At 40.1% G+C, this 26,424-nt stretch overlaps 1 protein-coding gene across 1 annotated transcript in view; it reads left to right on the top strand.

The window, feature by feature from the left end:
* Nucleotides 1-26,424, top strand: part of CLVS1 (clavesin 1) — a 175,033-nt gene that overhangs the window by 11,700 nt on the left and 136,909 nt on the right. Inside the window, exon 2 of the mRNA XM_072804525.1 lies at nt 903-1,530. Within this exon, the coding sequence (XP_072660626.1) occupies nt 1,076-1,530 (455 nt within the window). The 5' untranslated portion in view covers nt 903-1,075. The remainder of the gene's footprint in view (nt 1-902; nt 1,531-26,424) is intronic.

Here is a 26,424-nt window from a genome sequence, read left to right as displayed (position 1 = left end):
GCAAGTAATATGAGGGCTCCTCTGTAGTGTAGAAGCCATAAGAGATGGATCTGAGGAGATTCAGACAATCATTATTGTTAGTAAAATGATATATCGGGACAACAGGGAAATTATATAAAATGGGAGGCTTTGTAAGCCTGTATGGATATTGGCACAGCAGGGAGGCATCGAGGGTTTCAAGTCCCTTTGCCTTTCCTATGGAAGAGTAACAAAGGCAAATGATAAAGCCGCTTGTAACATCCACATGTGAGCATCCTTTCTCATCGCTGTTGAATTTGATTATGGAAGATCAGGTTTCCAGCCAAAAGGCGACTGCCCTTCCCCCCTTCCCCCAGCCGCTGTTAGTTCAGTTTTGAATAATTAGGTACCTGTGGGGTTAGGATAGAATGACCTTTAACAGTCTCTTTTTATTGTTAAGATGCAAATGACTGCCTTTTAAAAAGGTGGGGGGGCAGGAGTATTTCTGTGAAAGGTACTTCTGTTTGAGAAAAGAGGCTATCAGAGAGCAATAAATTGTACAGCAGCCATAATTTCTAGGCCTGTGAATAGCCCCATAAAGCATGCTGTAGCAGAGAGGGATCTTTCTCTCTTCTACTGTTTCTTAGAATAATTAATGAAAGAGGAATCTATTACTCATTGACCATACACTATTATGTTAACTGGTCAGTGTGACTAACAAGTTCCCAAATATATTTCAAATATTTGCATCTTATGCATACAGGCTGTCAACAATTAAATTCTGCCAATTGCATGATTTTAAATATCATTCACCCTTTGCTCTTTGGACACCTAATCTAATCAAACCCACAGCACAATACTGCTTTTCTATCTAGGTTCCAGTTAATTTGCCCAGACTTTGTATCATCACTGTTTTGTCTCTCTTGTGTGCATTTGTTTTGCAGTAAGAAATGGTCTCAGTTTTGCTTCTTTTTTGGATGGCCATCACCACGTAAGACCTGAATGTCCTACTGCTCTCGGAGAACAGAAAGAGGACCTTCTATCTGTCTGTTTCAGTGGCAGCTTGGTAGTAAAAAACCCATTGAATGGGCCCCGATCTCAGCAGACCATCAGGTGAATGGGACCAGTCTCCCTTCTTTCAAAATACCAGAAATTAAGCACTTGGAAAGGAGATTTGGCCAAGATGACCCATTTACAGGCTGGACTCAGTCCAGAGACTATAGAGAAAGCTCGCCTGGAACTGAATGAAAACCCAGATGTTTTACATCAGGATATCCAGCAAGTCAGGGACATGATCATCACCAGGCCTGACATTGGATTTTTACGTACAGATGATGCCTTCATCCTGAGATTTCTCCGAGCCAGGAAGTTTCACCAAGCAGATGCCTTTAGACTCCTGGCCCAGTACTTTCAGTACCGCCAGCTAAACCTGGACATGTTCAAAAACTTCAAGGCTGATGATCCTGGCATTAAGAGGGCTCTCATCGACGGGTTCCCTGGAGTGCTGGAAAATCGTGATCACTACGGCAGGAAGATTCTTCTGCTGTTTGCAGCCAATTGGGATCAGAGTAGGTAAATGTAGATAGTGTCTTTACTTGGTTTTTCTTTTTCATAAGCATACTTACTGCATGTTTGGTGCTATATGGCTTTCATTTTTTAAAAAATGCAAAAAATTTGTGATTAGTGAGCTTTCATATAAAAAAAAATACAGTCCACACAGCCACAAAGGAAGGTTTAAGGCCACAAGATTACTGTCATCAAAAGGCAATTCCAGATTCATGGTGGTAGTTTGGAACAATAGAATCACAGTGTAGGATTGTAAGACACCTTTGAAATCATTATTCTATTCATCAGAGTGGGTCATTTATTTTAATAAAGTTGAAAGCTTGTCTTCTAAAAGAACCATATATTCTGTCTTTCGTGTTCTCATCTCTAACAACCAAAACAACAAAAATGGATTCAGTAGATGGCTTTAAATCAAGTGTTTTCAACACATAAATAATTGCTTGGATCCTCTCCATGATTTTAATATCCTATATTTCTTCTGAGTGCCAGAAATGCATCTCTCTCTGAAAATCCTATAAGAAACCACAAACTCAATATGTCCCAAACTGAACTCACCATCTTCCCCAACTATATCTGCCTTTCCATCTCTCCAGTCTCTCCAGCCAGAAATCTGAGTGTCATGCTGAGCTGCTTCTTGCCTTTGCTCTTCACATCCACTAAATCGCCAAATCCCTCCCCTTTCTTCTTAAAACCTCTCAAATCATGTCACCTCTCTTTGCTCCCAATGTTCTTGCCTTCGCTTAGGTTCTTATCATTTCTCACTTGAATTTCTACAACAGACTCTTAACTGGCATCCCTGCCTCTGATCTACTCTCTTCCAAGCCATTCTAGTCTACATCATAGCTGGAGTGACCTTTCCAAAATTCTGCGATGTCACTCTGCTGATTAAAATTCTTTAGTGACCTGCAAGGCCTTCAAAGTAAACCTTGCATATTTCCTGCTGTGCTTCATCTTCTGCCCTTTTGGTCTCTGGTCCAGGCAGAAGGTACTATAAACATTGCCTTAAATAGCTGAAGTTTCCCTGTGCCTCCAAGCCTCTGGACTTGCCTCATCAGGCATTGAAAGGAGAGACCAACCACCTCTTCTCCCAATTCCGATCATCCTGGACACAGTCTGCCAATTGATTCACACTCATCTTTATGCTTCTTCCCTGAAGAGTCTTCATATACCCCTCAACCCAACCCTTCTTAGTTAGGTGCCCTTCCTTTGTTCATATTTCCATTAAAGCATGTCTAATAGAGGTATAAGAACCTTTGCTATTGGGGATCCCTGGGTGGCTCAGTGGTTTAGTGCCTGCCTTCAGCCCAGGGCGTGATCCTGGAGACCCAGGATTGAGTCCCATGTCGGGCTCCCTGCATGTAGCCTGCTTCTCCCTCTGCCTCTGTCTCTGCCTCTCTCTCTCTGTGTCTCTCATGAATAAATAAATAAATAAATAAATAAATAAATAAATAAATAAATAAAATCTTTTAAAAAACCATTGCTATTACAGCTATTATTGTGGAATACTTACCATATACTCTACTGAGCACTTATATTATAAATGTATTTATATTGTCTCATTTAACCCAATGAGAACTTTTCATGAAAGATATTATTATCCATATGTTGCATTTGATGACACAAGACTTTGAGAAATTAAGTAACTCACTCAGTGTCACATAACTAGTGAAATATAGACTGGGAGTGGAGCTCCAATAGTCTGACTCAAGAGCAAGTTGTCTTAACCTTATTTTACTGTAATTGTGTGTTTACTTGTGTCCTCTTTCTTATTCCTCCTCCCAAGATAACAAGTTCCTTGAGGGTAGGAGACTGTCACTTTCATGTTTATCTCTTTGGTACACAGCACAATGTCCAATTGATCTGAATGAGAAAGAATGCATGGATCAATCTCCAAAACCTCCCCTGTGACTTTAGTTTTCACAGAAGTATCATCATGGAAGTGTTTATGGTGCCTGGGGAGACATGGGTTTAACTTTAAAATATACACCAAAGAATCCCTCCCCAATATATTAAAAGGAATTTCTAGGGTGGCCCTTTATTCATATCATTCCTCCTCCTCTTAAAAATGATAATATTGTAAGACACCTTAGTAACTACTGGCTGTTTTCTGGTTGATAAATTGGGGTTGGGCAACTTAATCCTGAAAATGTATTTCAGGGTTTTAACACCATCGTTCTAGAGTTTCATCAACTCTGCACCTGAGCTGGAATGCTTTTCTGTGTTTCTACTCTGTTAACACAAGGTCCCTGCCAAGAAAGAGCCTATTGTGCAATCCACTGTCCTGCAGTTTGCAAACATACAAACGGCTAACTCCCATCTACCATAGGAGAATTCCTTCTGAGAAACACAAACCATCAACATAGGGCATCAGTCTTAGGCCAGAGAAAACAGCTGTTCTTTTGAGAATGGCACATTAACATTTTGGATTTTGGAATAAGACAATTTTGATAATTCTGAAGAATATCATGCAGACTTCATTTGCGCTTTGCTGTTGTAAGTGTTCTAGAACTTCCATCTGCTAAGACACTAAGTAGTGATTTACACATAAAAAATACATCATAGCAAAATATCTTATTTTGTATTAGCATTTGGTCCATATGTATCTCAAAATGGGTTAAGAAGTAATAACACATAGTAATAGTAAGTAGACTTGAATCTCCGAGAGAATAATCCAAATGTTTATGATTATGATAACCTTGAAAAAGTTATAGGCCTCTGTTCCATAGTTTTCTCAAGTGTAAAATAAGAAGCTCAAGCTAGGTAATCCCTGAGACACCTCAGCTCTAATGGCTCATGAATATGAAGCTCATTGAGCCTGATCCTAGGGATGGATGGAAAGGGATTTTAAAATTCACTTTATAGCTGCCTAATTCACTAGACTTTTTGAAGTAACTCTCTCTCTCTCTCTCTCTCTCTCTCTCTCTCTCTTCCTCCCACCCTCGCCCCAACCCACAAAGGCTGGGTCTATTTGAGGCATTTTTTTCAAACTATCAGAACTATTTGTTCCAAATATTTTGATTTCAACAAGAAGGTAAATGCTCAGGCTATCCATTGACAGCCAAGGATCATTAGAAGCAAACAAACCTCAGTGTGAACCCAGGTGCTGTCATGTGCTTTCCTGGTTATATGACCTGGGACAAGCAACTTCTCTGAGACTCAGTTTTCTCATCTGTAAGGTAGAGATGATAGTGATGTCTATTTAATAATGCAGTTGGGAGGATCAAATGGAAAAATGCACTTAAAGAACACAACTCATTGTTTGGCACATGGTAAGCACTCAATAAATATTAGCCTCTAGTATTAATATTAATATTATAAAACATCCCACTATAAAAATAATCGAGCACAGACAGTAAAGAGACAAAGCTAGAGACAAGAGTACAATACTTGAAAATGAAAATGGGCCAGTGGGTCTGGTCTGCCTGCTTGCCCGTCCTAAGTACTTCTTTGTTTCTCTTTAAATATGTTCCCTGTCACACAAACCCAGCCTAAATGGGGCCCGAAAGGCCTAGAAGAATTGGCACAGCTTTGCAAAATGATTACTTCACTCTCATTGGACACCTAAGATGACTGGGAAGTGATTTGCATGTCTCATATGAAAGGTTTACTGAGATTAAAATGGTTATTAATATTTATTAAAACTATGTAAATCTCATTCATCTACACTCAGACACCGTGAACAAAAGTGCAGAGCGGTGAGTGGTAGGGAGAGCTGTCCTCCAGAGGTACACAGGGGGCTCTGTCTGCCTGGGTTTGGTGTGCCAACTGAAGTGCAGGAGCGCTGGGCTCCCCGAGCATAAACTGGCCTCCTCCAGAAATTGGGCCTCAGCGGAGAGCTATGTGGTTTCTGTATTTCCTGAGGTTACCAGGCTGAATTGAAATGAGTTAGATGAAATCAGCACTCACAGTTATTCATAAAACAAAGCAGGCACTTTTCCGGTCAGCAGAGTTGACGTTTCAGCTCACCTGCTTGGTATATAATGGAGACGTATTAGGGGGACACCATTGGTCAATGAGCCCTTAATCTTTCTCACCTGAACTCAGTTTGCTCCTGAAGATCTGATAAAAAAAGAAATCCATTTCTTGTTTCTTTCTGGTTCCCATACTTGTACTTGGTCATACAGCCTAATATGGCCATGAATGACCTCCCCACAGAGAGGGAAGAGTGACCAAAAGGAGCACATCTGTTTTTCTTGGATTTGACTAAGCTAAGAGTAAAGCTTGGTCAAGTTATTTTACTTTCTGGGGTCTCCATTTCATTAAGTGGAAATGGGTATAATATTCTGGCATGTGGAGCTGTGGCAAGGATTAACCTCAATTGCCCTACTTGATGGTGTCCAAGAGGTGGAATAGAACAGAAACTCTGAAGCCAAACAGCCAATTTCATATCCCAGCTGCCTCCTAACCAGCCATGTGATTATTCACAAGTTGCTTAAATTTCTATTATCCTGTTTCTCATCTGTAAAGTGGGGGTGATGATGATCATAGGGTTAATACTAGTTGGTGTTCAACAAAAGGCAATTGTTTCTTAAGAAAAAAAAAAAAAAAACTCCAATCAGGCAAATATCTAGGATACTGGATCACAAGATGTACTTTCCAAATCCAAATGACAGGATTTGAACCATTACCAACTTTCCTCCACCTGGAAAAGTATAAGAAATGCAGCGGAGACCCCAAGTTGCCATGCTTCAAAGTGCTCTAGGGTAGCTCAGTTGTGGCTGGTTGGCTCTGAGAAATTACCTGGTCTTAGTGTCCCTCCCTACAGTGTTTATTACATCCTCAGGCTACAAGAAAGGTGTTTGAGAAGGAGGATCCAGATAATAAAAGCCCTACAATAGACTACAATAGTATCCTTTAGTGCTATGTGTAGACCAGCTGGTCCCCAACTACTTAAATGGGGGGAAAAACAACTGGAAATGCACTGAAAGTCATAATAGATAAAATGACACTGGACATTCTTTTGTCAGTGTATTGTTTGTGTCTCACAGTTTAAAAGCTCAGAAATTAGCAATCAGGTTGAAAATTAGTTGGTTCTTTCAGGAAGCTGGGGCATCCAAAGGAACAGCTGAGTTAGGGCAACTTAGTCAAGTGAGAAGGGGGCTGATGGATGATTTGATTACTACCTACAAGAATATAGAGTTATTACAAGAAGGCCATGAATTTTTTAAAAAAGATTTTATTTATTTATTCATGAGAGACACAGAGAGAGAGAGAGAGGCAGAGACACAGGCAGAGGGAGAAGCAGGCTCCCTGTGGGGAGCTCGATGTGGGACTTGATCCCAGGACCCCGGGATCATAACCTGAGCCAAAGGTAGACACTCAACCACTGAGCACCCAGGTGCCCCACGAAGCCCATGAATCTTGTAGGCTCTTTTTCCCCACCATACAGAACAAAGCCAAAGGTTTGGATAGGAATGCAAGCAACTAGATGGAAAGTTAGGGAGTTTGAGCCAAGACTTCAGACCCAGGTCAGCACAAGAGTTTCTGACTGTGGCATTTTTTTGCTGTTTAAAATTTAAGGGGGAACCAAAGCACTCAGTAATCAAAATAAATTATTTTGTCCAAAGACATTTTTAAATCAAAGTTAATGCAAAAAAATCCATGATGAACAAAATGTCAAAATTTTAAAGAAGGCAGGATAAGACCTTTAATTTTTTTTTCTTGTGCCTTGGGCTCCAGTATGGTTCAGCCAAGCACCTCTTGGGCCAATCAGATTTCAAAAGAGAAAAGACTTAGGTTGGCTCCTGGTCGATTGTATTAAGTACACAACACTGGATATCTATATACTACAACAGTTGCACAGAACCTTATGGTTCACAAGCATTTCCATGTACATTCTCTGATTTAATGTTCATTAACCATTTGAGGAGTATCACTAAGGGACAGATGACAAAGAAGAGGTTTGAGGAGGAGAAGATACTTTCTAATCAAGGAACTAAATGACTCATCAATGGGAAAACTTAGGCTCAGAGCTTCTAATTCCAAGCTCCAGAGACATCTGGAGCCAATTGCTCAGCCCCTGAGTGATTAGATATTTCAGAACATCCACAGAGCTTCTGAAAAGCTGTGAGTGGATTTCCTGGTCGTGGACGCATGCGTGGATGAGTGCAATGAGTCACAGTGGACAGGATCTGAGATTTAGGGGCAGTGATTCCTATAAGGGGCACAATGGGTATTTGGAGCTGCTCAAAATGCATAGGGCTGACGACCGTTGTGGAATGTTTAGCATCCCCTCTCCCAGGCACTGTGGCAATTGAAAAGGCCACCTTCACATTTCCAAAGCCCTTATGGGAGCTGGAGTCCACTTTGAGAACCCCTGATGAGGAGTGTCTCAAAATGTCCTAATGCCAATGTCAATAACTATCCTTTGTTAAGCACCTTTGTGCCAAGTGTTTTATATATATATATATAATTTCCAATCCTTACCACAGACCCACAAAGATCTACATGGTGTATAGGTAATACATAACAAAAATGGAATTCTTCCCTGTTTTGTCTAAACAGAAATGCTATGCTTTTTCACTAAGCCCTAGCTTTGGCCTCATTCCTACTGAACTTGAGTTTCCAAAGTCTCTTACAATCAAACTCTGAATCACTGGTATGTTGCTAAATAGTAGTGTGGCTCCAGAGTCCAAATTCAAGATTTTTCACACCTTCTCCTCAGCTCCCTCTTCTTGCCAAGAGGCACTGGGAGGCTCAGGGTATACAGTAAGCCATTCCTTGTACATGCATCCTAAGGGGACTCAGGCAATGAAGAATGTGCCTGAGTACAGTGCTGTGTACTGAGTACAGTGTTGTGTACTGCAAGGGCAGCTGAAAAGCAGCTGATTGCAAGGGCAGCCCGGTGGCTCAGCAGTGTAGCGCCACCTTCAGCTCAGGGCATGATCCTGGAGACCCGGGATAGAGTCCCACTTTGGGTTCCCTGCATGGAGCCTGTTTCTTCTCCCTCTGCCTGTGTCTCTGCCTCTCTCTCTCTCTCTCTCTCTCTGTGTGTGTGTCTCTCATGAATAAATAAATAAATAATATTTTTTTAGAAAAAAGAAGGTGACTGCAAGAGAAGTTGAAATGATTCTGGAGGCTCAACGTCAAGGGCCTGCCTAGTTCCCTAGTATGTAGGAAGAAAGAAAGCAGAGAAGGACTTATTACTTCAGTTTGAGCAAATTCAACAGCAGCTGGGGTGCTGACCAATAGACCAGACTTGTTGTTCTTCTGTGTAATGAACCCAAGCCTCATTCATCCCTTCAAGCACTCAATAAACATCCTGAACAGCTGCAGTGGCCCAGCTCTGTGAGAGCTCCTAGGGGTCCAAAGGAAGCATTTCTGCTCTGAGCTCAGGCTCCCAGGACAGCTTCCCACATCAGTCCCCCCCAATCCCTCCAGGCACTCAATGACTGGAAGATAAATTCTACCAGCGTACTTGACCTTCTCGCCTTTCCAATTCTGAAAGCAAGGACACTGTCATATTTACTTTATAATGTAGAAAACAACCTGGAATCTATCTGTTTTTAGGGACGGGTGCTTTTCCACTCACTATTCTTTCTGGGAAGGCATTCAGCTGCTCCTCGTCCCCTCATGCCAGGCAGTAATTTGTTTGATGGATATGCTGGAGATAGCGAGCTTCTTCAGACGTCACAGCTTATTGCTGACCTGTGGCAACCTCCAAAGGGCTGACGTGGCAAATGTCCTGACAGCTCTGTGGCGTGGTTTGGCAGTGGGAGATGAACAATAAGAAGGTTCTTTCTTCTGATTAAAACCCCGAGGCAGTAGGTGGGATATAGCTCTTCAAACTATAAATAAGCCAGTTGATTGAGGTTCACCTTTAGCTTTTGCAAGAGCACGGAAGAGCTTTTTATAAGTAGCAGGGGGTCTGTGCCTCATTCAGTTTGACTGCCTTCAGTGTGACAACTTGTGACACAAAAGGGGACAAATTTCTAATCCATGCCGGGTATTGGTGAGGTGAGGAGAGATGAGGTAGGCCAAGTGGATCTTACGACTCTCAACATGGCCTGGAGGTAACCCTCCTCCCCAGACCCTATTGCCTATTGAGAGAGGTTCAAGAAAAATATTTCACCTTCTGTTCTTCCTACAGATACATTCCTGCAATGCTCTGGTAGTGATTAGCTTTCCAATTGTTTTAAGCTCGGAAATGAGGAAAAATGAACTGAGGAGAGTTATTAAACCACAAAATCAAACTTGCTTGCCAAGTGCTGACCATGTGGCAGGCAGCAGGCACTATTAATATCTATATTTTGTAGATGATAAAATTAAGGCTCAGAGAGGTTAGATAACCTATCGAGATCATGCAGCTAAGAAGTGGCTAAAACAAGTGGGATCTCAGATCTAACTCATTTGTCAAATTTGGGAACCACTAAGACATTCAGGAGGGCTCTCAGTGAGATATCAGTAAGCAAGCAAGCTAACCCCAGTCCCTTCAACAGGGGAATCCTGTTGACACATACTCCAATCTCACAAAAACTTGACAAATTAAATGTTGAAAATCCTATCAATTCTCTTCCCTAATTATTTGACAGTGGTAACAGTGATGACAACTTTTGATTTTTCTTTTTTTCAATCCCAGCTCCACAGAATGATCTGGTTATTGCTTGGAATATGTTACCAACGGAGGTATCAATATGAGCCTGACTTAAAATAGTGATTGAAGGCCCAACCTATTCCTTGCATTAGTGCAAGTGTCCTATGGAGGCTTTCAGTTGGCGCACAGAACCTCAGCTCTGTAGCTTGCTTGCTCTGTGACCCTGGCACCATCTGTAACCCATGATTTCCTCACTGTCTGGTAATGATCATAGGTACTTTGCAGGGCTGTGAGGATTAAATGAGTTGCTAGACCAGTAAGGGCTCTGGCACGTAGGGAACCATTTCCTTTCTTAACCATAATCCAAGTGGTTTTCCCACTCTTATCTCCCTAATCCAGGGGCTAAAACGCCCAAGATACGATTCCTCATGCTGTTGAAATCCGTTATAAAATAGACTGTATCTCTGTTATGTGCTCCTAAAAAGCCAGTGATTGATGAGGGGATGGAGCGAGGAGAGTTTATGTCGCTTCCTCGCCCCGCTGGATGAGGAGACGGCTTGTCATGTGAGTCAGCCAAACAGTTCTTCAAATACTTCTTTTAAATCCCCTCTGTCCTCCACACAACTCCTTATCAGACATTCCCCAGAACTTCCACGCTAATTCCACTTAGTCCAGGGCTCAGCTGCTCTCTGCCCACTGCCGTCATCCACTTTCGACTGCGCTTCGGCCCTTGGAGGCTTGCCTGTTAGAAGCCACCTCCCCTATGGCTTGAACAGGGCCTCTGCTCAGAGATAACGCAGCAGAGTCCGCCCCTGCCTCCCTGGGTGGCTGGCCCTCCAAGACATGTCAGATGTCACAGGGTCCTGCAGCATGGTATAGAAGCAGGGCGGCTTTGCAGGGAGAAGGGGCCACGAGGACCGGGAGAGCAAGCTTTTATTGACAGCATATCTTTCCAGGCCAGCTGTTCCTCCCAAATTCACACTTAAAAGCCCAGGAGTTTAGAAGACACGACCCTCATTACCTTGTAGATAGAAAAGTCTCCTCCAATGGCTAGAAATTTGAGAGCCCAAGAATAACTGCCTCCTTTTTAGGGTATGGCCAATACTGAGCGTGCTCTCAATTACTTGACTTGAAACCATGCAGCAGTGGGGGCATGACCCACGTCTGCTCTTGTAAAGGCCAGTGTCGGTAAGAGAGGGCACGGAGAATGGATATTTTTTTAAGCCTGGTGTTGCCTGTGCGCTGCGCTCACTGTTGATTTTCTCATGAATAGACCTGACTTCTTGAAAGAGCGCATCGCAAGAGATGGGGCCTTTTCCTGAGCAGTGCGAAGCTCTCCTGGGCAATTATCTGCTTTCCCCAGTTCTCAGGAAACCAGGAACCGACTTCTGATCCGCCTTACAAGGAGGATGCTGTAGAGCTGAAAAGGAAGCCCTCAGGCATCTGCCCAAACATCCATCCCCCAATCCTTGAGCCCCAAAACTCAGCTCTTTAAGAAGCCACCAGCTCTCTTGCCTTTTAAATATGGTCCCTAGATAATCGGTCCTGAACGGGGATGTACAGAACCTTGAGCAGCTGCCGTGATTAAACGCCTGCACTTCGCTGAGGTTGTAAATCAGGCTCGGAAGCTATTTATTGTGAGTGTACTATAAAGCAGGAGAAGTTATTGCTACTCTACTGCAAAATGTAACATTGGACAGGAAAATAAAGAGAGGGTAAATTTTGTTGCGAAGGCTTTAAAGTGATGTGTTGTTTTTTCTTTGCACATTCTCTTCCTGTTTCGCATCATTTTTCTCTTCTCTTGGCCTCTAATTCTTCCCTATCTCCAACACACCCCACTGAGTGTCTCTGGATCTAATTTCGAATAGGGTACTCCCACAAATAACACCCAGTGCCTTTGGGGATTCGAGAATGTTCATATTAGTGATGTTCCCAGGCATCAGGCATCTTCTTGTGCTGTATTATTTAATTTAATCCACACAGCCATTTATGAAGGAGATATTATTATCCTTGTTTTAAATAGAGGGTATTTCATCTGGACCAAATCACAAGGCTGGCTAGTGGCATGGTCCTGAATGTTTCTCTTTTTCCTTCTTCATGATGCCTGATTATATTTGGGGTCTGCTCTTGGGGATTGTGCCACTGAATCCCCTGCTCAGGGGTCTTTGATGGCTCTTTAATAAAGCCAGTTCAGTCTCTTTGCTACATATTATGCCAAAGAAAACCTTAAGGATTTGGCATCACTTTCCTCATCCAAAGTCAAATGGCTCTCCCTCCCCTACCCCGGTTCTTTTTTTTTTTTTTAATTTTTTTGATATTTATTTATTTCTGATAGTCACAGAGAGAGAGAGAGAGAGAGAGAGAGGCAGAGACAAAGGCAGAGGGAGAAGCAGGCTCCATGCACCGGGAGCCCAACATGGGATTCGATCCTGGGTCTCCAGGATCGTGCCCTGGGCCAAAGGCAGGCGCTAAACCACTGCACCACCCAGGGATCCCACCCATCCCCCAATCCACCCTGGTTCATCCCAGCCCTCCCCAACCATAATTCTGTAGTTCCTCCTACTCAGTCTTCTTTCCTCTAATGAGGTGTGCACGGGCCCTCCAGGAGCACTGAGAAGAGGCATCTTGGGGGCATGAGCTGACTTGAAGAAGTAAGATTAAACAGGTAGAGGGAAGGAAAGGTGAGGGAGGCTGTTTGAGACAGAAAGGGTGCACTTGGCAGGGACCCAGGGGGAGAAAGAGCCTGTCTCATCTGGAGATCCTTGGTTGGTTGGTTGAGTGGAACAGAGACTAAAAGCGCTCACGTGGAGAGAGACGAGCCCGAGGAGGTAGACTGAGGCCAGGAATTACCCTTGTTTGCCGGAAGGAATTTGGGATTTAGGCTTAAGAACAAACCAAGTCCTACTCATCTTTCAAAGCTCATATTCACACTAAGAAGCTTTGCCCCCATTTGGGGCAGCACTGATCTCTCCTTTGTTCTTGCCTGAATGCCCGTCACACTAATCTTTGCTGCACACTTTTTCAGGCTTCAGGGAAGCTCCTGGAACCAGCATGCTATTTTTTTCTTCTTGGTATCCATGGGTACAGAGGAGGGCTCAGTAGAGTCCCCTCGACAGACTTGTGGGAAGAAGTTTGGAATGATGGAAATCCCACACAGAGTGGCTCTTTCTAGACTCTTGCCAATGACAATACTCTTGTTGAGAGGACTGGAGTTGCATGCAGTTGAGCTTGAGAAGAAGGAAGGAAGAGACTACCCTTGGTCCAGTGATTCTTAGCATGATAGAAGGGAGGCTAGAGACTGTTGTAGAAGCATCAGGAGCAACTCAGGCCCAGAATCGGAGCCAATATTGTGGGTTCCCCAGGGAGCTCCATCCATTGTGTGACTTGAACTCAGGTACCGATCATCTAATAAGGATGTGAAGTACACAATTGCCATCATTTTCTCTCATCTCTCAAATTTTATATTCTTTTTTTTTTAAAGATTTTTAAAAATTTATTTGAGAGAGCAAGAGAGTGAGAGAGTGTGAATGCACAAACCAGGGGAGGGGCAGAGGGTGGGAGAATCAGGCTCCCTGCTGAGCAGGGAGTCCCACCCAAGGCTCCATCCTAAGACCCCAGGATCATGACCTGAGTTGGTTAAGGCAGATGCTTAACTGAACTGAACCAGCCAGGCGCCCCTCAAATTCTATATCCTATCTTTGTTTGTTGTGCATAAGACCAAGTTAACAAAGGACTTCACATATAGAAAGCTTTACTGTTCAGGGTGCTACCTGCCGTGCAGAGCTCAGGGAATGGAAACCTGATTCCCTGCCTCGTTCTCAGTGAATGGCTTCTTATTTTTACCCAGTGTCCTCCTTACCCTGACAGGTTTGTGTGGATTTTGTTCATCACACATTTCCTCATGAGTTTCTGATGAGTTAATCCATCATATAATCTTATAGCATGCATATTGATTAGTATAGTGCACCCCCACAGGTAGAGCACTGCAGTATGATATTTGATCTGTGAAATCTCCCAGAATAATACTGTAACACCTCATTTACCTTGTATCTTTGTAAGGCAAGTGGGTATTCCAGAGACGTGAAATCTTCAAATAGTTGAGGGCCACTTTTTAAAGGCCAATTTTAAAGTTTTATTTTATTCAGTTCTGGTTAAAAAGCAAACAAAACCATAGAACCCCTTGTATACTTCCTATCTTGTTAAATATAGCTTAACACTTTCTTCATGACAAATGGTCAGTACAATGCATAGAAATTATTGTACCCCTCCAGGCTAGGAAATGGCTAACAAGAAGGGGGTTCTTGGGGCATATGGGCATTGCCCTCATGCCACATGGCCTGTACTGGCATGCTATATGTGCTTTCTAGTCCTTTTTGTTTGTTTGGTTTTTTTTGGCACTTCTTCTCTTAGCTCTTAATTGATTACTATTGGTGGGCCTGCTTCAAAACCCTCTCTCCTAATTTTCTGTGGGCGAAGTCAGAAAACTGAGCTTATTGAATTCAATGCTTTGAGGGAGGACCTACAGGGAATTCCCAAGCAATAAAGCAAATGAGCTGTAGCAGTGCATGAATTTCATAACATCTTATCTGTATGCTCAGATATATGGTTCTGCCGAATGCACCAGCAGGTAGGGCATGAAGCACCTTCCATCATAGCATCTATTTGGAACTGTGCAAAACTGAAAACCTGAGCAATTTTTCTTCCAAGGTTTCTTTAACCTTGAATTCATGTATATTGCACCCCTCTGACTTATATATCCTTCTTCTCTATAATTCTTCCCTCAGCCTAACAGGAAAGGGCCTATATCTTCATTTATATTTGGGTTAAAACCCATTTTTACCAAAGCAGTGACTATCCTTTGTATTTACCTTTTTTAAATCCTTTGTATTTTCATTTTTTGACTTTTCTAGCTATTAAATATTAGCTTTTGTCTCTCATCAAAAATATACTGGGCAAAATAAAGTAACTCTCTCTCTCTCTCTGCTTATTTTTTATTGTATAACTTGTCTTCTCTCCCTGTTTACTCTAAGGTGATGGTGATCTACACAACACCGTCATAGAGCCCATTCCTTCCAGCCTCCCCTGAGCTACTACTCTTTTTTCATATGTCATAAGACCCTGACCATAGTTCTTATATTGATAGATTTGAATTTCCTTTTTTTTCTTTTTTAAAGATTTTATTTATTCATTCATGAGAGACACAGAGAGGCAGAGACACAGGCAGAGGGAGAAGCAGGCTCCCCACCTTAGGAGACTGATGTGGGACTCAATTCCAGAACCCTGGGATCATGCTGTGAGCCAAAGACAGATGCTCAACCACTGTGAATTTGTACTGTTTGGTCCCTTCAGTACCCAGTCACCCGGAGATAGGGACATGGGCAAGGATGTTGGCAAAGATCATCAGGTCAGAGGCAGTATAGTCAGGGAGAGAAACACAGGAGGTGCTTTCTTCCTTGTTCTTTGCAGTAGGTTGGTAGTTGAAGCTACTGACTAAGAGAGACATCTTAACTTGGATCATTCTTAAGAGGGCAGGGGCTTTGAGTCTACAATTGGCTACAGGGAATATGTGAATCCCAAAATTTTAGACATGAGCATTTGATGGAGGATGGACCCAGCTTCTACCAGATTCTTTTTTTTTTTTTAGATTCTTTTTTAAAATTTTTATTTATTTATGATAGTCACACAGAGAGAGAGAGAGGCAGAGACATAGGCAGAGGGAGAGGCAGGCTCCATGCACCGGGAGCCCGACGTGGGATTCGATCCTGGGTCTCCAGGATCGCGCCCTGGGCCAAAGGCAGGCGCTAAATCGCTGCGCCACCCAGGGATCCCTCTACCAGATTCTCAAGAGGTTCACAACCCAAAGTTTAAGGACCACTACATTAGATTATTCATCTACTGGTTTATGTGTGAGTATAACTGCATGGTGTACTGGGAAGGCAAGTATCCTACTGGGATAGTATTACATGTTTGTCAGATGGACCAATGGCATTATCCTTTACATGAAGGATTGTGTGATTATAAGAGTCAGCATTTTCATTGAAGAAAATCATGAAAATGGAGAGAGTATTAGAACATTAAAAATTATTCATAATCCCTACACTTATAATTATTAACATTGAGAGTTAAGGTGTATTTTGCATGTGCACACACATACACACAATTGAGCTTATACTGTGCATACCTTTATGAATCTAGATAGGACAAAACAGTGGTAAAGAGCTCCAGCATTGTGGCCAGATTGCCTGGGTATGAGTCAGAACTCTACCACTTACTAGTGGCTGGAGCCTGGGCAAGTTAAATTTGTGCCCCAATTTCCTTACCTGTAAAATGATAGTAATAATAGCATCAGCTTCCAAGTGCTATGAGCATTAAAGGAGTTAATATAAGCAAAGGCTCAGAAAATGACTGATCATACTTAGCACTCAGTAGATGCCAACTAATTTTTATAATTCTGCTTTCTTTCACTTAAAATTATATCATGATTATTTTTAATAGTTTACTAAATATGCATTGGGCACAAAATAATGACTGAATGGTTTAAAAGCCAGTTAATGACTCAATTAATGTCATTTAGACATTAGGCTATTTTCAATTTTTGACAAGCATAAATAATGGTATAATGAATATCTCTTTATATAAATATTTCTCCACATCTTTACTTTCTCCCCTTTAGGATAAATTCCAGGAAGTTGAATGAATAAGCAATGAACACTTCTTTGGCTCTTGGTGTATATAGTTAAATTATTTTCCAAAAACGGTGCTCCAGTCTCCCTGCCCACCAGCAGTCCATGACAGTCCCCACTTCCCCTTGCTTCACAATGCAATGTTTTGTCAGCCTGCTGTCATTAAACATTGCTTTCTGTTGGTCTGATCAGGTTTATTTTCTCATGCTTTTCCTCACTTCTGCCCTTTGGGTTTAGAAGTTATCTGTTCCTATTATTTTACATGTTATTTTCCAAATTTTAATGCAGTTGTTTTACCAGTAGATTTTGCTAAAAAGTCCAAAGTCAGTCAATCTCTCCATTCTCATTCAGAATAAGAGAAGAAAGAATAATTTCTCTCTGAACTTCCCCATCTTTAAAATCATTGCTATTATTTTAGTCCTACCATGTATTCAACCCCCACTGTAGCTATTGTTGTTGTTACTTGCAATTAGTGGCTGTTTAAATCTACCAAGGTGGGGATCCCTGGGTGGCGCAGCGGTTTGGCGCCTGCCTTTGGCCCAGGGCGCGATCCTGGAGACCCGGGATCGAATCCCACATCGGGCTCCCGGTGCATGGAGCCTGCTTCTCCCTCTGCCTGTGTCTCTGCCTCTCTCTCTCTCTGTGACTATCATGAATAAATAAATAAAATCTTAAAAAAAAAAAAAATCTACCAAGGTGTTTTAACAATTTCTTTGTTCATTTTTAAACCTTGCACCGGATTTCTCTTTGTGACTTTGTTTCCTTTTGCTGAAATGAGGAGCTATGGTTAGTGAACTTTCTTAACAACCTTTGTATGTATAAAATGTTATTTCTTCTTTACTCTCAAATAATAATTTTGCTGGGCAATAGCTCAAGATTAAAAATTATTTTCCCTCAACATCTTGAAGATATTAATAAATTGCATTCTGGTTGTTTTAAAAAACTGTGTTGTCAGCCCGACATTTCCTTTATGGGGAATCTGTTTTTTGTCTCTAGTGGCTTTAAAATTTCTCTTGGTCTATGGTGTTTTACAGTTGTGTCTATGTGTTTTTTATCTACACATTTTTAAATCCTGCTTGGGACTTGATATATTTTTTGTTTCACTCATTTTTATTCATTCTGTCAATAAATATTTGCTTTTGAGATGCCTGATGTTTTTTAGATGCCAGGAACACAGAGTTGAAGAAAAAGAATTCCTGCTTTCAGGGAAATTAAGTACTAGTAGAGTTTATAGTCTTACATTCCAATTTCCAATCTTAAACTCATTATTTTTGTTTCCTTTTTGATTTGCTATATGTATACATTGTGAAAGGATTCCCACCATTGAGTTTATTAACACACCTGTCACCTCAGATATTTTCCCTTTTTTTTTTTTTTTTTTGGTGAAAACACTTAAGTTCTACTTTCTTAGCAAATTTCAATTATACAGCGCAGTATTACTAACTATAGTCACCATGTTATAAATTAAATTCTTAGACCTTATTTGTCCTGTAACTGAAAGTTTGTACCCTTTTATCAACCCCTTCCTATTTACCCCAACCCCCAACTGCTAGCAGCCACCATCCTACTCTATTTTTATGAGTTTGAGGGTTTCTTTTAGATTCCACATATAAGTGATACCACGCAGTATTTATCTTTCTCTGACTGGCTTACATTATATAACGTAATGCCCTCTAGGTTCATCCATGTTGACACAAATGCCAGGATTTCCTTTTTTTTTTTAAAGACTGAATAATATCTTATCTACCTATTTATATATATTTCTATTTATCTCTCTATCATCTATCTCTACTTATCATATTTTATCCATTCATCTATTGATGGGCACTTAGGTTGTTTCCAACTTTGCCTATTGTGAACAATGATGCAGTGACCTCTGTGGGATAATGATTTCATTTCTTTTGGGTATATACCTAAAAGTAGGATTGCTGGAACATATGGTAGTCCTATTTATAATCTCTTGTGGAGCCTCCATACTGTTTTCCATAGTAGCTGAACCAATTTACATTCCCACCAACAGTGCACAGGGTTCTCTTTTCTCCACATCTTCACCAGCATTTGTTATCTTTTCTTTTGCTAATGGACATTCTAAAAGATCTGATGAAATAGTTCATTGTGGTTTTGATTTACATTTTCCTGATGATTAATGATGTTGAGCATCTTTTCATGTACCTGTTGGTTATTCATATATCCTCTTTGGAAAAATATGTATTCACGTTCTTTGCCCATTTTTAATTGGATTATTTGTTTTTATTTTTTCTATTGCATTGTATAAGTTCCTTGTATATTTTTGGATATGAAACCCTTATTGCATATAGGGTTTGCGAATATTTTCTTTCATTCTGTAGGTTGCCTTTTCATTTTGTTGGTTGTTTCCTTTGCTGTGCAGAAAGGAGCTTTTTAGGTTTATGTCATCCCACTTGGTTATTTTTGGGTTTTTTGCCTTGCTTTGTGTCAGATCCAAAAAAAGTATTGCCGAAATCAATGTCAAGGAGCTTACCTAACATTTCTTCTAGAGTTTTATGGTTTCAAGTCTTCAAGTTTTTAATTTATTTTGAGATGATTTTTGTGTATGGCCTAGGTAAGATGGGAGTCCAGTTTCATTTTTCTTCATGTGATTGTCATTTTCCCAGCACCATTTACTGAAAAGAATGTCCTTTCTCCAATGTATATATTTTGTGTTTTGTCTAAAATTAATTTATAATAATATATACATGAGTGTCTTCCTGGGCTCTCTATTCTGCTCCACTGATGCAAGTGTCTGTTTTTTATTACATATCTGTAATAAATGTAATGTAATAAATAAATGTAACATACCTTGAAATCAGGAATTTTGATTCCTCTAGCTTTGTTCATTCTCAACATTGCTTTGGTTATTCAGAGTCTTTTGTGGTTTCATACAAATTTTAGGATTGTTTTCTCTATTTCTGTAGAAACTGCCATTGGAATTTTGATAGGGATTGCAGTGAATCTGTACATTGCTTTGTGTAGTATGGACATTTTAACAATACTGATTACTCTAATCCAAGAATACAGACTGTCTTTCCATTTATTCATGTCTTCTTTAATTCTTCATCAACGTTTTATAGTTTTCAGTGTACAGATATTTTACCTCCATAGTTAAATTTATTCCTAAATATTTTATTCTTTTTGATATTATTGTATAGGGGATTTTTTTTTTAATTTCTCTTTCTGATAGTTTGTTAGTGTAGAGAAATGCAAGTAGATCTTGTATCCTGCTAATTTCCTGAATTTTTTAATTAGCTCTAACATTTTTTTGGTAGTCTTTAATATATATAATATTATGTCATCTGCAAATGGAAACTCTGTCCTCCCTGCACTCACCCATGCATAAACTGAGATGGAAACCCCAATCTATGTTATGCCCAAAGATAGGCAGGCAGAATTGCCTTTACTCTAGTTACTATTGGGATTCCTCATCTTCCCCAATCCCAGCTTATTTTATGCAGGGAGACAATTCTAGTTTCAGTGTCAAGAACTTGCCTTCCATCTTGTCACCATGGAAGCATTAAAACCCTACCCCTAAGAGATAGATCTGGTTAGTTGCTTCATAAGACTTCAATCATTTATTCCTTTGATGATTCCTGCTTCATTTGTAACCCCTGGAGATTTCCCATTCTTACTTTTGATTTCAGCTAGGAATTAAGCTTTTAAAATTCTATTGATCTCACATTTCTTTGGGGGAAGGTTACCTTTTTCTGGCAGCAACCTATCCTACCACTTTAAGCAGAATCTTTAATGTATAACAACAATAATATATCTGTGTATTTACCTTATATTTATTCACCTTACTTATATTTTGTATTTTCTTGGGTGTCCAGCATATTCTAAAAGTATTGATATATTTGTTCTCTATTTTATCAACCACTTCTATATATTTATTTTTACCTAGGCATTCTGTCATAAATTGACAGCAGTGAGTCAAATTCTTCCAATATAATTGTATTTTTATCAATCTCTCTGTGGATTTGCTTCTATAAACACTTTATTATTCATTATATCTTCAGCACTGATTATAGCTTTTATCCATATAAAATAATGCTCCTTCTGTAATATAATTTTCTGACTAATCAGATATTAAAATGCTCTTCCTCTGGTGGGATCTGATCTGCCTTTGGTCACCTCAATTGTTTTAAGTTTTTCTATGTTACTTTATTTCAGCTGTGTTTCTTCTAAGTTACAGTTGTTATGGATGGTATTGTTCCTGTTTAATGCTTTTTATTTTTGCCATTTATTTGTGTGTTTTTTTTCTGGTTTGTTCAGTTTTGCTTTATAAATTTATTTTTATTTGCTATTTTTTTACCATAATTTAATTTTACTAGTGGTTAACTTATGTTTCTCAAAGACAATGCTAGACCTGTATTAAATTAATTCTTACAGTAAGCAATAAATTAGTATTTTTTTCTTTTTTGAAAAAGATTTTATTATTTATATGAGGGAAGAGAAAGTGTGTGTGTATGCACTCACACAGGTGCACACACATGAACAGGGGCCGGGGTGGGGGAGCGGTGAAAGAGGGAGAAGCAGATTCCTGGCTGAGTAGGCAGCCTGACTCAGGGCTCCATCCCAGGATCCTGAGATCATGACCTGAGCCTCAGGCAGATGCTTAACCAGTTGAGCTACCCAGGTGCCCCAATAACTTAGTAATTTAAAAAAATATCTCTTGTGGAAGATAAGTATAATACTGTTTCCCTTTACTCTCCACCATCCCAATCCTAGTTTTTCTTTCTTTCTTTCTTTCTTTCTCTTTCTTTCTTTCTTTCTTTCTTTCTTTCTTTCTTTCTTTCTTTTTTTTTTTTTAAGATTTTATTTATTTCTTTGAGAAAGAGAGAGAGCACAAATGGGAGAGGGGCAAAGGGAGAAGGAGAAGCAGACTCCCTGCTGAGCAGGGAGCCTGATGAAGGGCTGGATCCTGGTACTGAGCCCAAAGCAGGTGCTTAACCAATTGAGCCACCCAGGCACTCCTCTAATCCTGGTTTTTCTTCATAATTTTGTGGCTATGGATGCCATCACTTGATTTCCATTATCTTACAAATAAAAATGATCATTTAATTCACTTAAAAATACCGTTTAGTAATCAGCTTTATAGCCATTTAAAACACATTTAAAACAAACATTTAAATTCTTCTTTGCATCTTAAGTCATTTTTCTGCTCAGTGCCTGTCCTTCTACCAAGATTGCTCCATTACAACTCATTTTTATGTTTGCTTCATTGTTCTGGCATAGATTTTCCAATGGCTCATTCAGGAAGATTGCGTTGGTCATAGAATTCTGTGTGCTCAAGTAGTTGAGGACATGCTTTTGTTGTTTTCACATGTGAGGAATGGCCTGACTGGGCATAAGCTCAGAGACTTTTTTCTATAGTAGTTTGTTAGCTTGCCTTCTAGCACTTTGACTTAGGTAGTCTGACAACCTAATTTTGTTGGGATTTTTTTTCTGAGTGACTTAATTATTTTCTTCTGGATTTCTAGAAAAGTCTCCCTTATTCTCTCTTTCCTCATCCTCCTTTCAAATACTGAAAGATTCCTCCTTGCTATGCTTAGGAGCAGTTGTTATCATGACATTTTGTTTTGTGTGCTGTAAATTTTCTGACTGGAGTATTTCTTTGTGTAATGAAATATTTCCCATATTGATACAGTTGGTTACTCTACTGCTGTTTCTTATTAAGTAGTAGCATTGTGTCCATGCAATTCCTCTTGCCAAAGTGACCCCCTTCATTTCAGCTTCTTAAAGTTCCATAGGTGCAATATTCTCTGGGATTTTTTTGATAGATAAATAAGAAATTTAGAAATATTTTCTCTTGTTTTTTTGCAAAATCTACTTTAGAGAGGTAAATATTTCTGACAGTTTCTCTCCCTCCTTCTTCCATGTTCTCAGTAAAGCCTACCCTGACCATCCAATTCAGCATCATAATCCTTCCCGACCCTTGCACTCCAGATTCCCGTTTCTGTTCAATTTTTCCTTTTTTTCCATTTTACTTTCTAAAATATTTTCTAGTTTATTTGTTTAATATACTTTTAATCGTTGTCCTTCTTTCAGTCCTTCTCCAGCCTCATCAGAATAGAGACTCTTAGAATGGGAATAGAAATCTTTTTACATTTTGTTCTCATATATCCCAAGTACCTAGAACAGTCCCTGGCACATCCTAAGGTGCTTATTAAATATGTATTGGGTGAATGATCAAATTCTTCAGTGTACCTAAATATCTGATGATTTATTTCCTGCTTGCTCATATTTATAGAAACAGATATGTTCTCTAATATTCATTTAAAGTCATGTACATTTGAAATGCAGTAGACTCTGATGTGGATTGTTGGAAAGTGCTTTCAACAAGAACAAGAAATGTACATTTACTGTAAATTGGCATCAGCATTTCAAGGATTCTTAGCTCAAGGTGAATGATGAGAGATAGAATCATCAGTAACAGAGAGTCACATCTCTCTCTTGCAGAGCATCTTTGCGTGTTGATGTGGATGCCTAGGAGCAAGTTTGCTTCAGAAACAAGTTTTAGGGGCTCCCAATGCCATGGGTGGTGTCAAATTCTACCCAGAGAGGATTTTACCCACCTTGTCTTATCAAATAATGAAGATAAGGTAAGCTAGTTAATCACTGAAATACAAAAATAGAGTAGCTCTTATTTTCTTCTGGAAACAGAGGAAAGAGCTATTGATAAGCCAGAATGATTGTTCCCATCTTCCTTGGCCTACTCTTACTCCTTTTGGAAGCACTACTCTTCTCACCTCAATAAATCAGTAAGGGAAATTAAAGAGCCTCCTCTCCAATAAAACCTAAGATTTCTGTTGATGCTTCTCTTTAACTAAAATACTCTTCCAGATTCAGTTTAAAAATTGTCTTCTTTATAGATATTCACTCATCCTTCCAAATAAAATTGTCTCCCTTACTTTGAACTCCCAAGTTTTATTTTATTTCTTTAAGCTTTTATTTTCATCACTCAGTGCTTATTGTGACAAGTGCACTCCTTAATCCCCATCACCTAGTTCATCCACTCCCCTCTGGTAACCATCAGTTGGTTCTCTATAGTTAAGAGTCTATTTCTTGGTTTTTCTCTCTTGCTCTTTTTATTACCTTTACTTGTTTGTCTTGTTTCTTAAATTCCATGAGTGAAATCATCTGGTATTTGTCTTTCTCTGACTGACTTATTTCACTTAGCATTATACTCTCTAGCACTGCAAATGGCAAGATTTCATTCTTTTTAATGCTGAATAATATTCCAATGTATGTATGTACCCCATCTTTTTTTATCTATTTAGCAATCAATGGATGGACACAGGCTGCTTCCAATATTTGGCTACTATAAATATTGCTGCTATAAACATAAGAGTGCATGTATACCTTTGAATTACTGTTATTGTACTTTTTTTTTTTTTTATAAATAGCCAGTAGTGTGATTACTGGATCATAAGATAGTTTTCTTTATAACTTTTTGAGGAAACTCTATACTGTTTCCCAGAGTGGCCGCGCCAGTTTGCATTCCCACCAACAGTGCGAGAGGATCCTCTTTCTCCACATCCTCACCAATACCTGTTTGAACTCCAAAATTTAGTATTGCATCTTTTATGATACTTAACACAATCACTCTTAAATGCATCTTTAATTAAATCTGCATATCTCTCTTTACTAAAATTTTATAAGCACTGAAAGAATAGGAATGCTTAGCTATCTTTTGCTGCATGAAATTTAGTGGCTTAAAAAAAACAGTTTATTATTTCTTACAGTTCTGTGAGTCAATTGGGTGCTTCTTTCCTGTTTTGTCTGCCCACTCATAAGGCAATATTTAACTGAGGGAGGATGGCGTCATTGGGCACTAGGTTTAGCTGGCATAGATGGGATGGTTGGGTTTCTTTCTATCCTTGGTTTCTTCAAGGCATGGTAGTCTCAGGGCAGATCTCCAAGAAGGAAAAAGCAGAAGCAGTAAAGACCATTGAGGCTGAGGTTTCCATGGTGTCACTTGTACCACATCCTATCAAAGCATCAAAGCAACTCACAGGCTAGTCCAAATCCAGGAGATGAGGAAGTCAGGTCACAAAGGTGGCTCAGTGGTCGAGCATCCACCTTTGCCTCAGGGCATGATCCTGGGGCCCTGGGATTGAGTCCCACGTTGGGCTCCCTCCAGGGCACCTGCTTCTCCCTCTGCCTGTGTCTCTGCCTCTCTCTGTGTGTGTCTCTTATGAATAGACAAAGAAAATCTTTTTTAAAAAAAGAGAGAGTTGAGGAAGTTGACTCCACCTCCTTATGGGAGGAATGATAAAGTGAGGTTGCACAGAGATATGCAGGTTGGAAGGAACTGTTGAGGTTTTAAGTGTTTGCAAAGACGTGTCATCTGGCCAAAGTAATCCACATCCCTTTCAAATGCAAAATATACTTACACCCTCCACCAACAGTCCCACCTCAATCTTCAGTATCAAATTCTGAGGCCATGATCGCCTGGTTTTCATCAGATACAGATGCATATCTGGTGCAGTACCATTGGAACAGCAACTCTTGATCTGGATATCTATGAATTAAAATTGAGTTATCTACCCACAGACAACTAACATACCACAGCATGGATAACTGTAATACATACTCCTATTCAAGAATGGGAAGAACACAGGGAAGACAAGAAGCACATAGCAGTCACTGGCGCACAGCAGTTTTGAAATCCAGTTGGGTCATATTGACAATTCCCTACACTGGGGAATATTCTTTAATTAGGGCTTGTTTCTGCTCCTTTGAAGTGTTTTCCTGGTTTCTTATTCTTCTTGACTTTGGCTGTTGGCTCCACCCTCTGAAACATCTTTCCTTTTCCTTAAGAAATGACCTATGTTTGCAACTGAAAACTTTTCTCTGCCTGCTTCTTGTAGGCTGAGTCTTGGAGAGACCCAGAATATGAAATAGTTTTATTTTCCACCCTGACAAATTCTGGGTCTTTTACCTCTTCTCTGAGTTTTGCTTGCAAACTAAGGAATTCCTTCTTTAGTTCATCTCTCCCTTGACATAATTTATCATGCATAGCTGAAGGGTGCCAGTTGACACTTTGAGCTTGCTGCCATAGCTACAAGTTCTTTTATGTACATTTTTTTTGTGCTCTATATTAGCACAGAAAACAGTCTTGCAAATGTTCCATCACTCTGTAACACAGATTGCCATTCCCCCCAACCTTCAATAACAACTCCTTCCCGCTCTCCCTGCCTTTACTAACGACCCTTTAGCTGCCTTTCAGCCTTCACCTACAGCCCAGAACTAAAACCATAGTGCCATATTGTAATATTGTGATTTATAATAAGAAACATATATTTGGTCTTTGTCCACATTTCTGGCACAGATCTCCTCAAGCCCTTGGTATTTCCTAAGTGAGAGAACATAAGTGTGTCTTTGTTGTTAATGCGGTGACTTTTGGAGTATGCCTAAAGATGGGAGCTGGTTCCAGGAGAACCAACTCTCAATTGGAACTTCCAGTTCAACACCACTGGCTTTCCAGAGAAGAGCATTAGTTTGAAACCTCCTGGGCTTCCTGGTTGTGATCTGAAACCAGCCTGGAATGCAGAGGGCAGAGAGACACCACTAGACATTGCTAGGTGGCAGGTCTCATAAACTAGGGAGCCTGTATAGGAGGCTTGTCTTGGGTGGCCACAGGATGAGTAGAATTCTGTACCTGCCTGC

The sequence above is a fragment of the Canis lupus genome, chromosome 28 (genome assembly GCF_048164855.1).
Source record: "Canis lupus baileyi chromosome 28, mCanLup2.hap1, whole genome shotgun sequence".
Taxonomy (NCBI): Eukaryota; Metazoa; Chordata; class Mammalia; order Carnivora; family Canidae; genus Canis; species Canis lupus.
The sequence above is the reverse complement of the archived record's forward strand: the minus strand, read 5'-3'. Positions and strand labels throughout refer to the sequence as shown.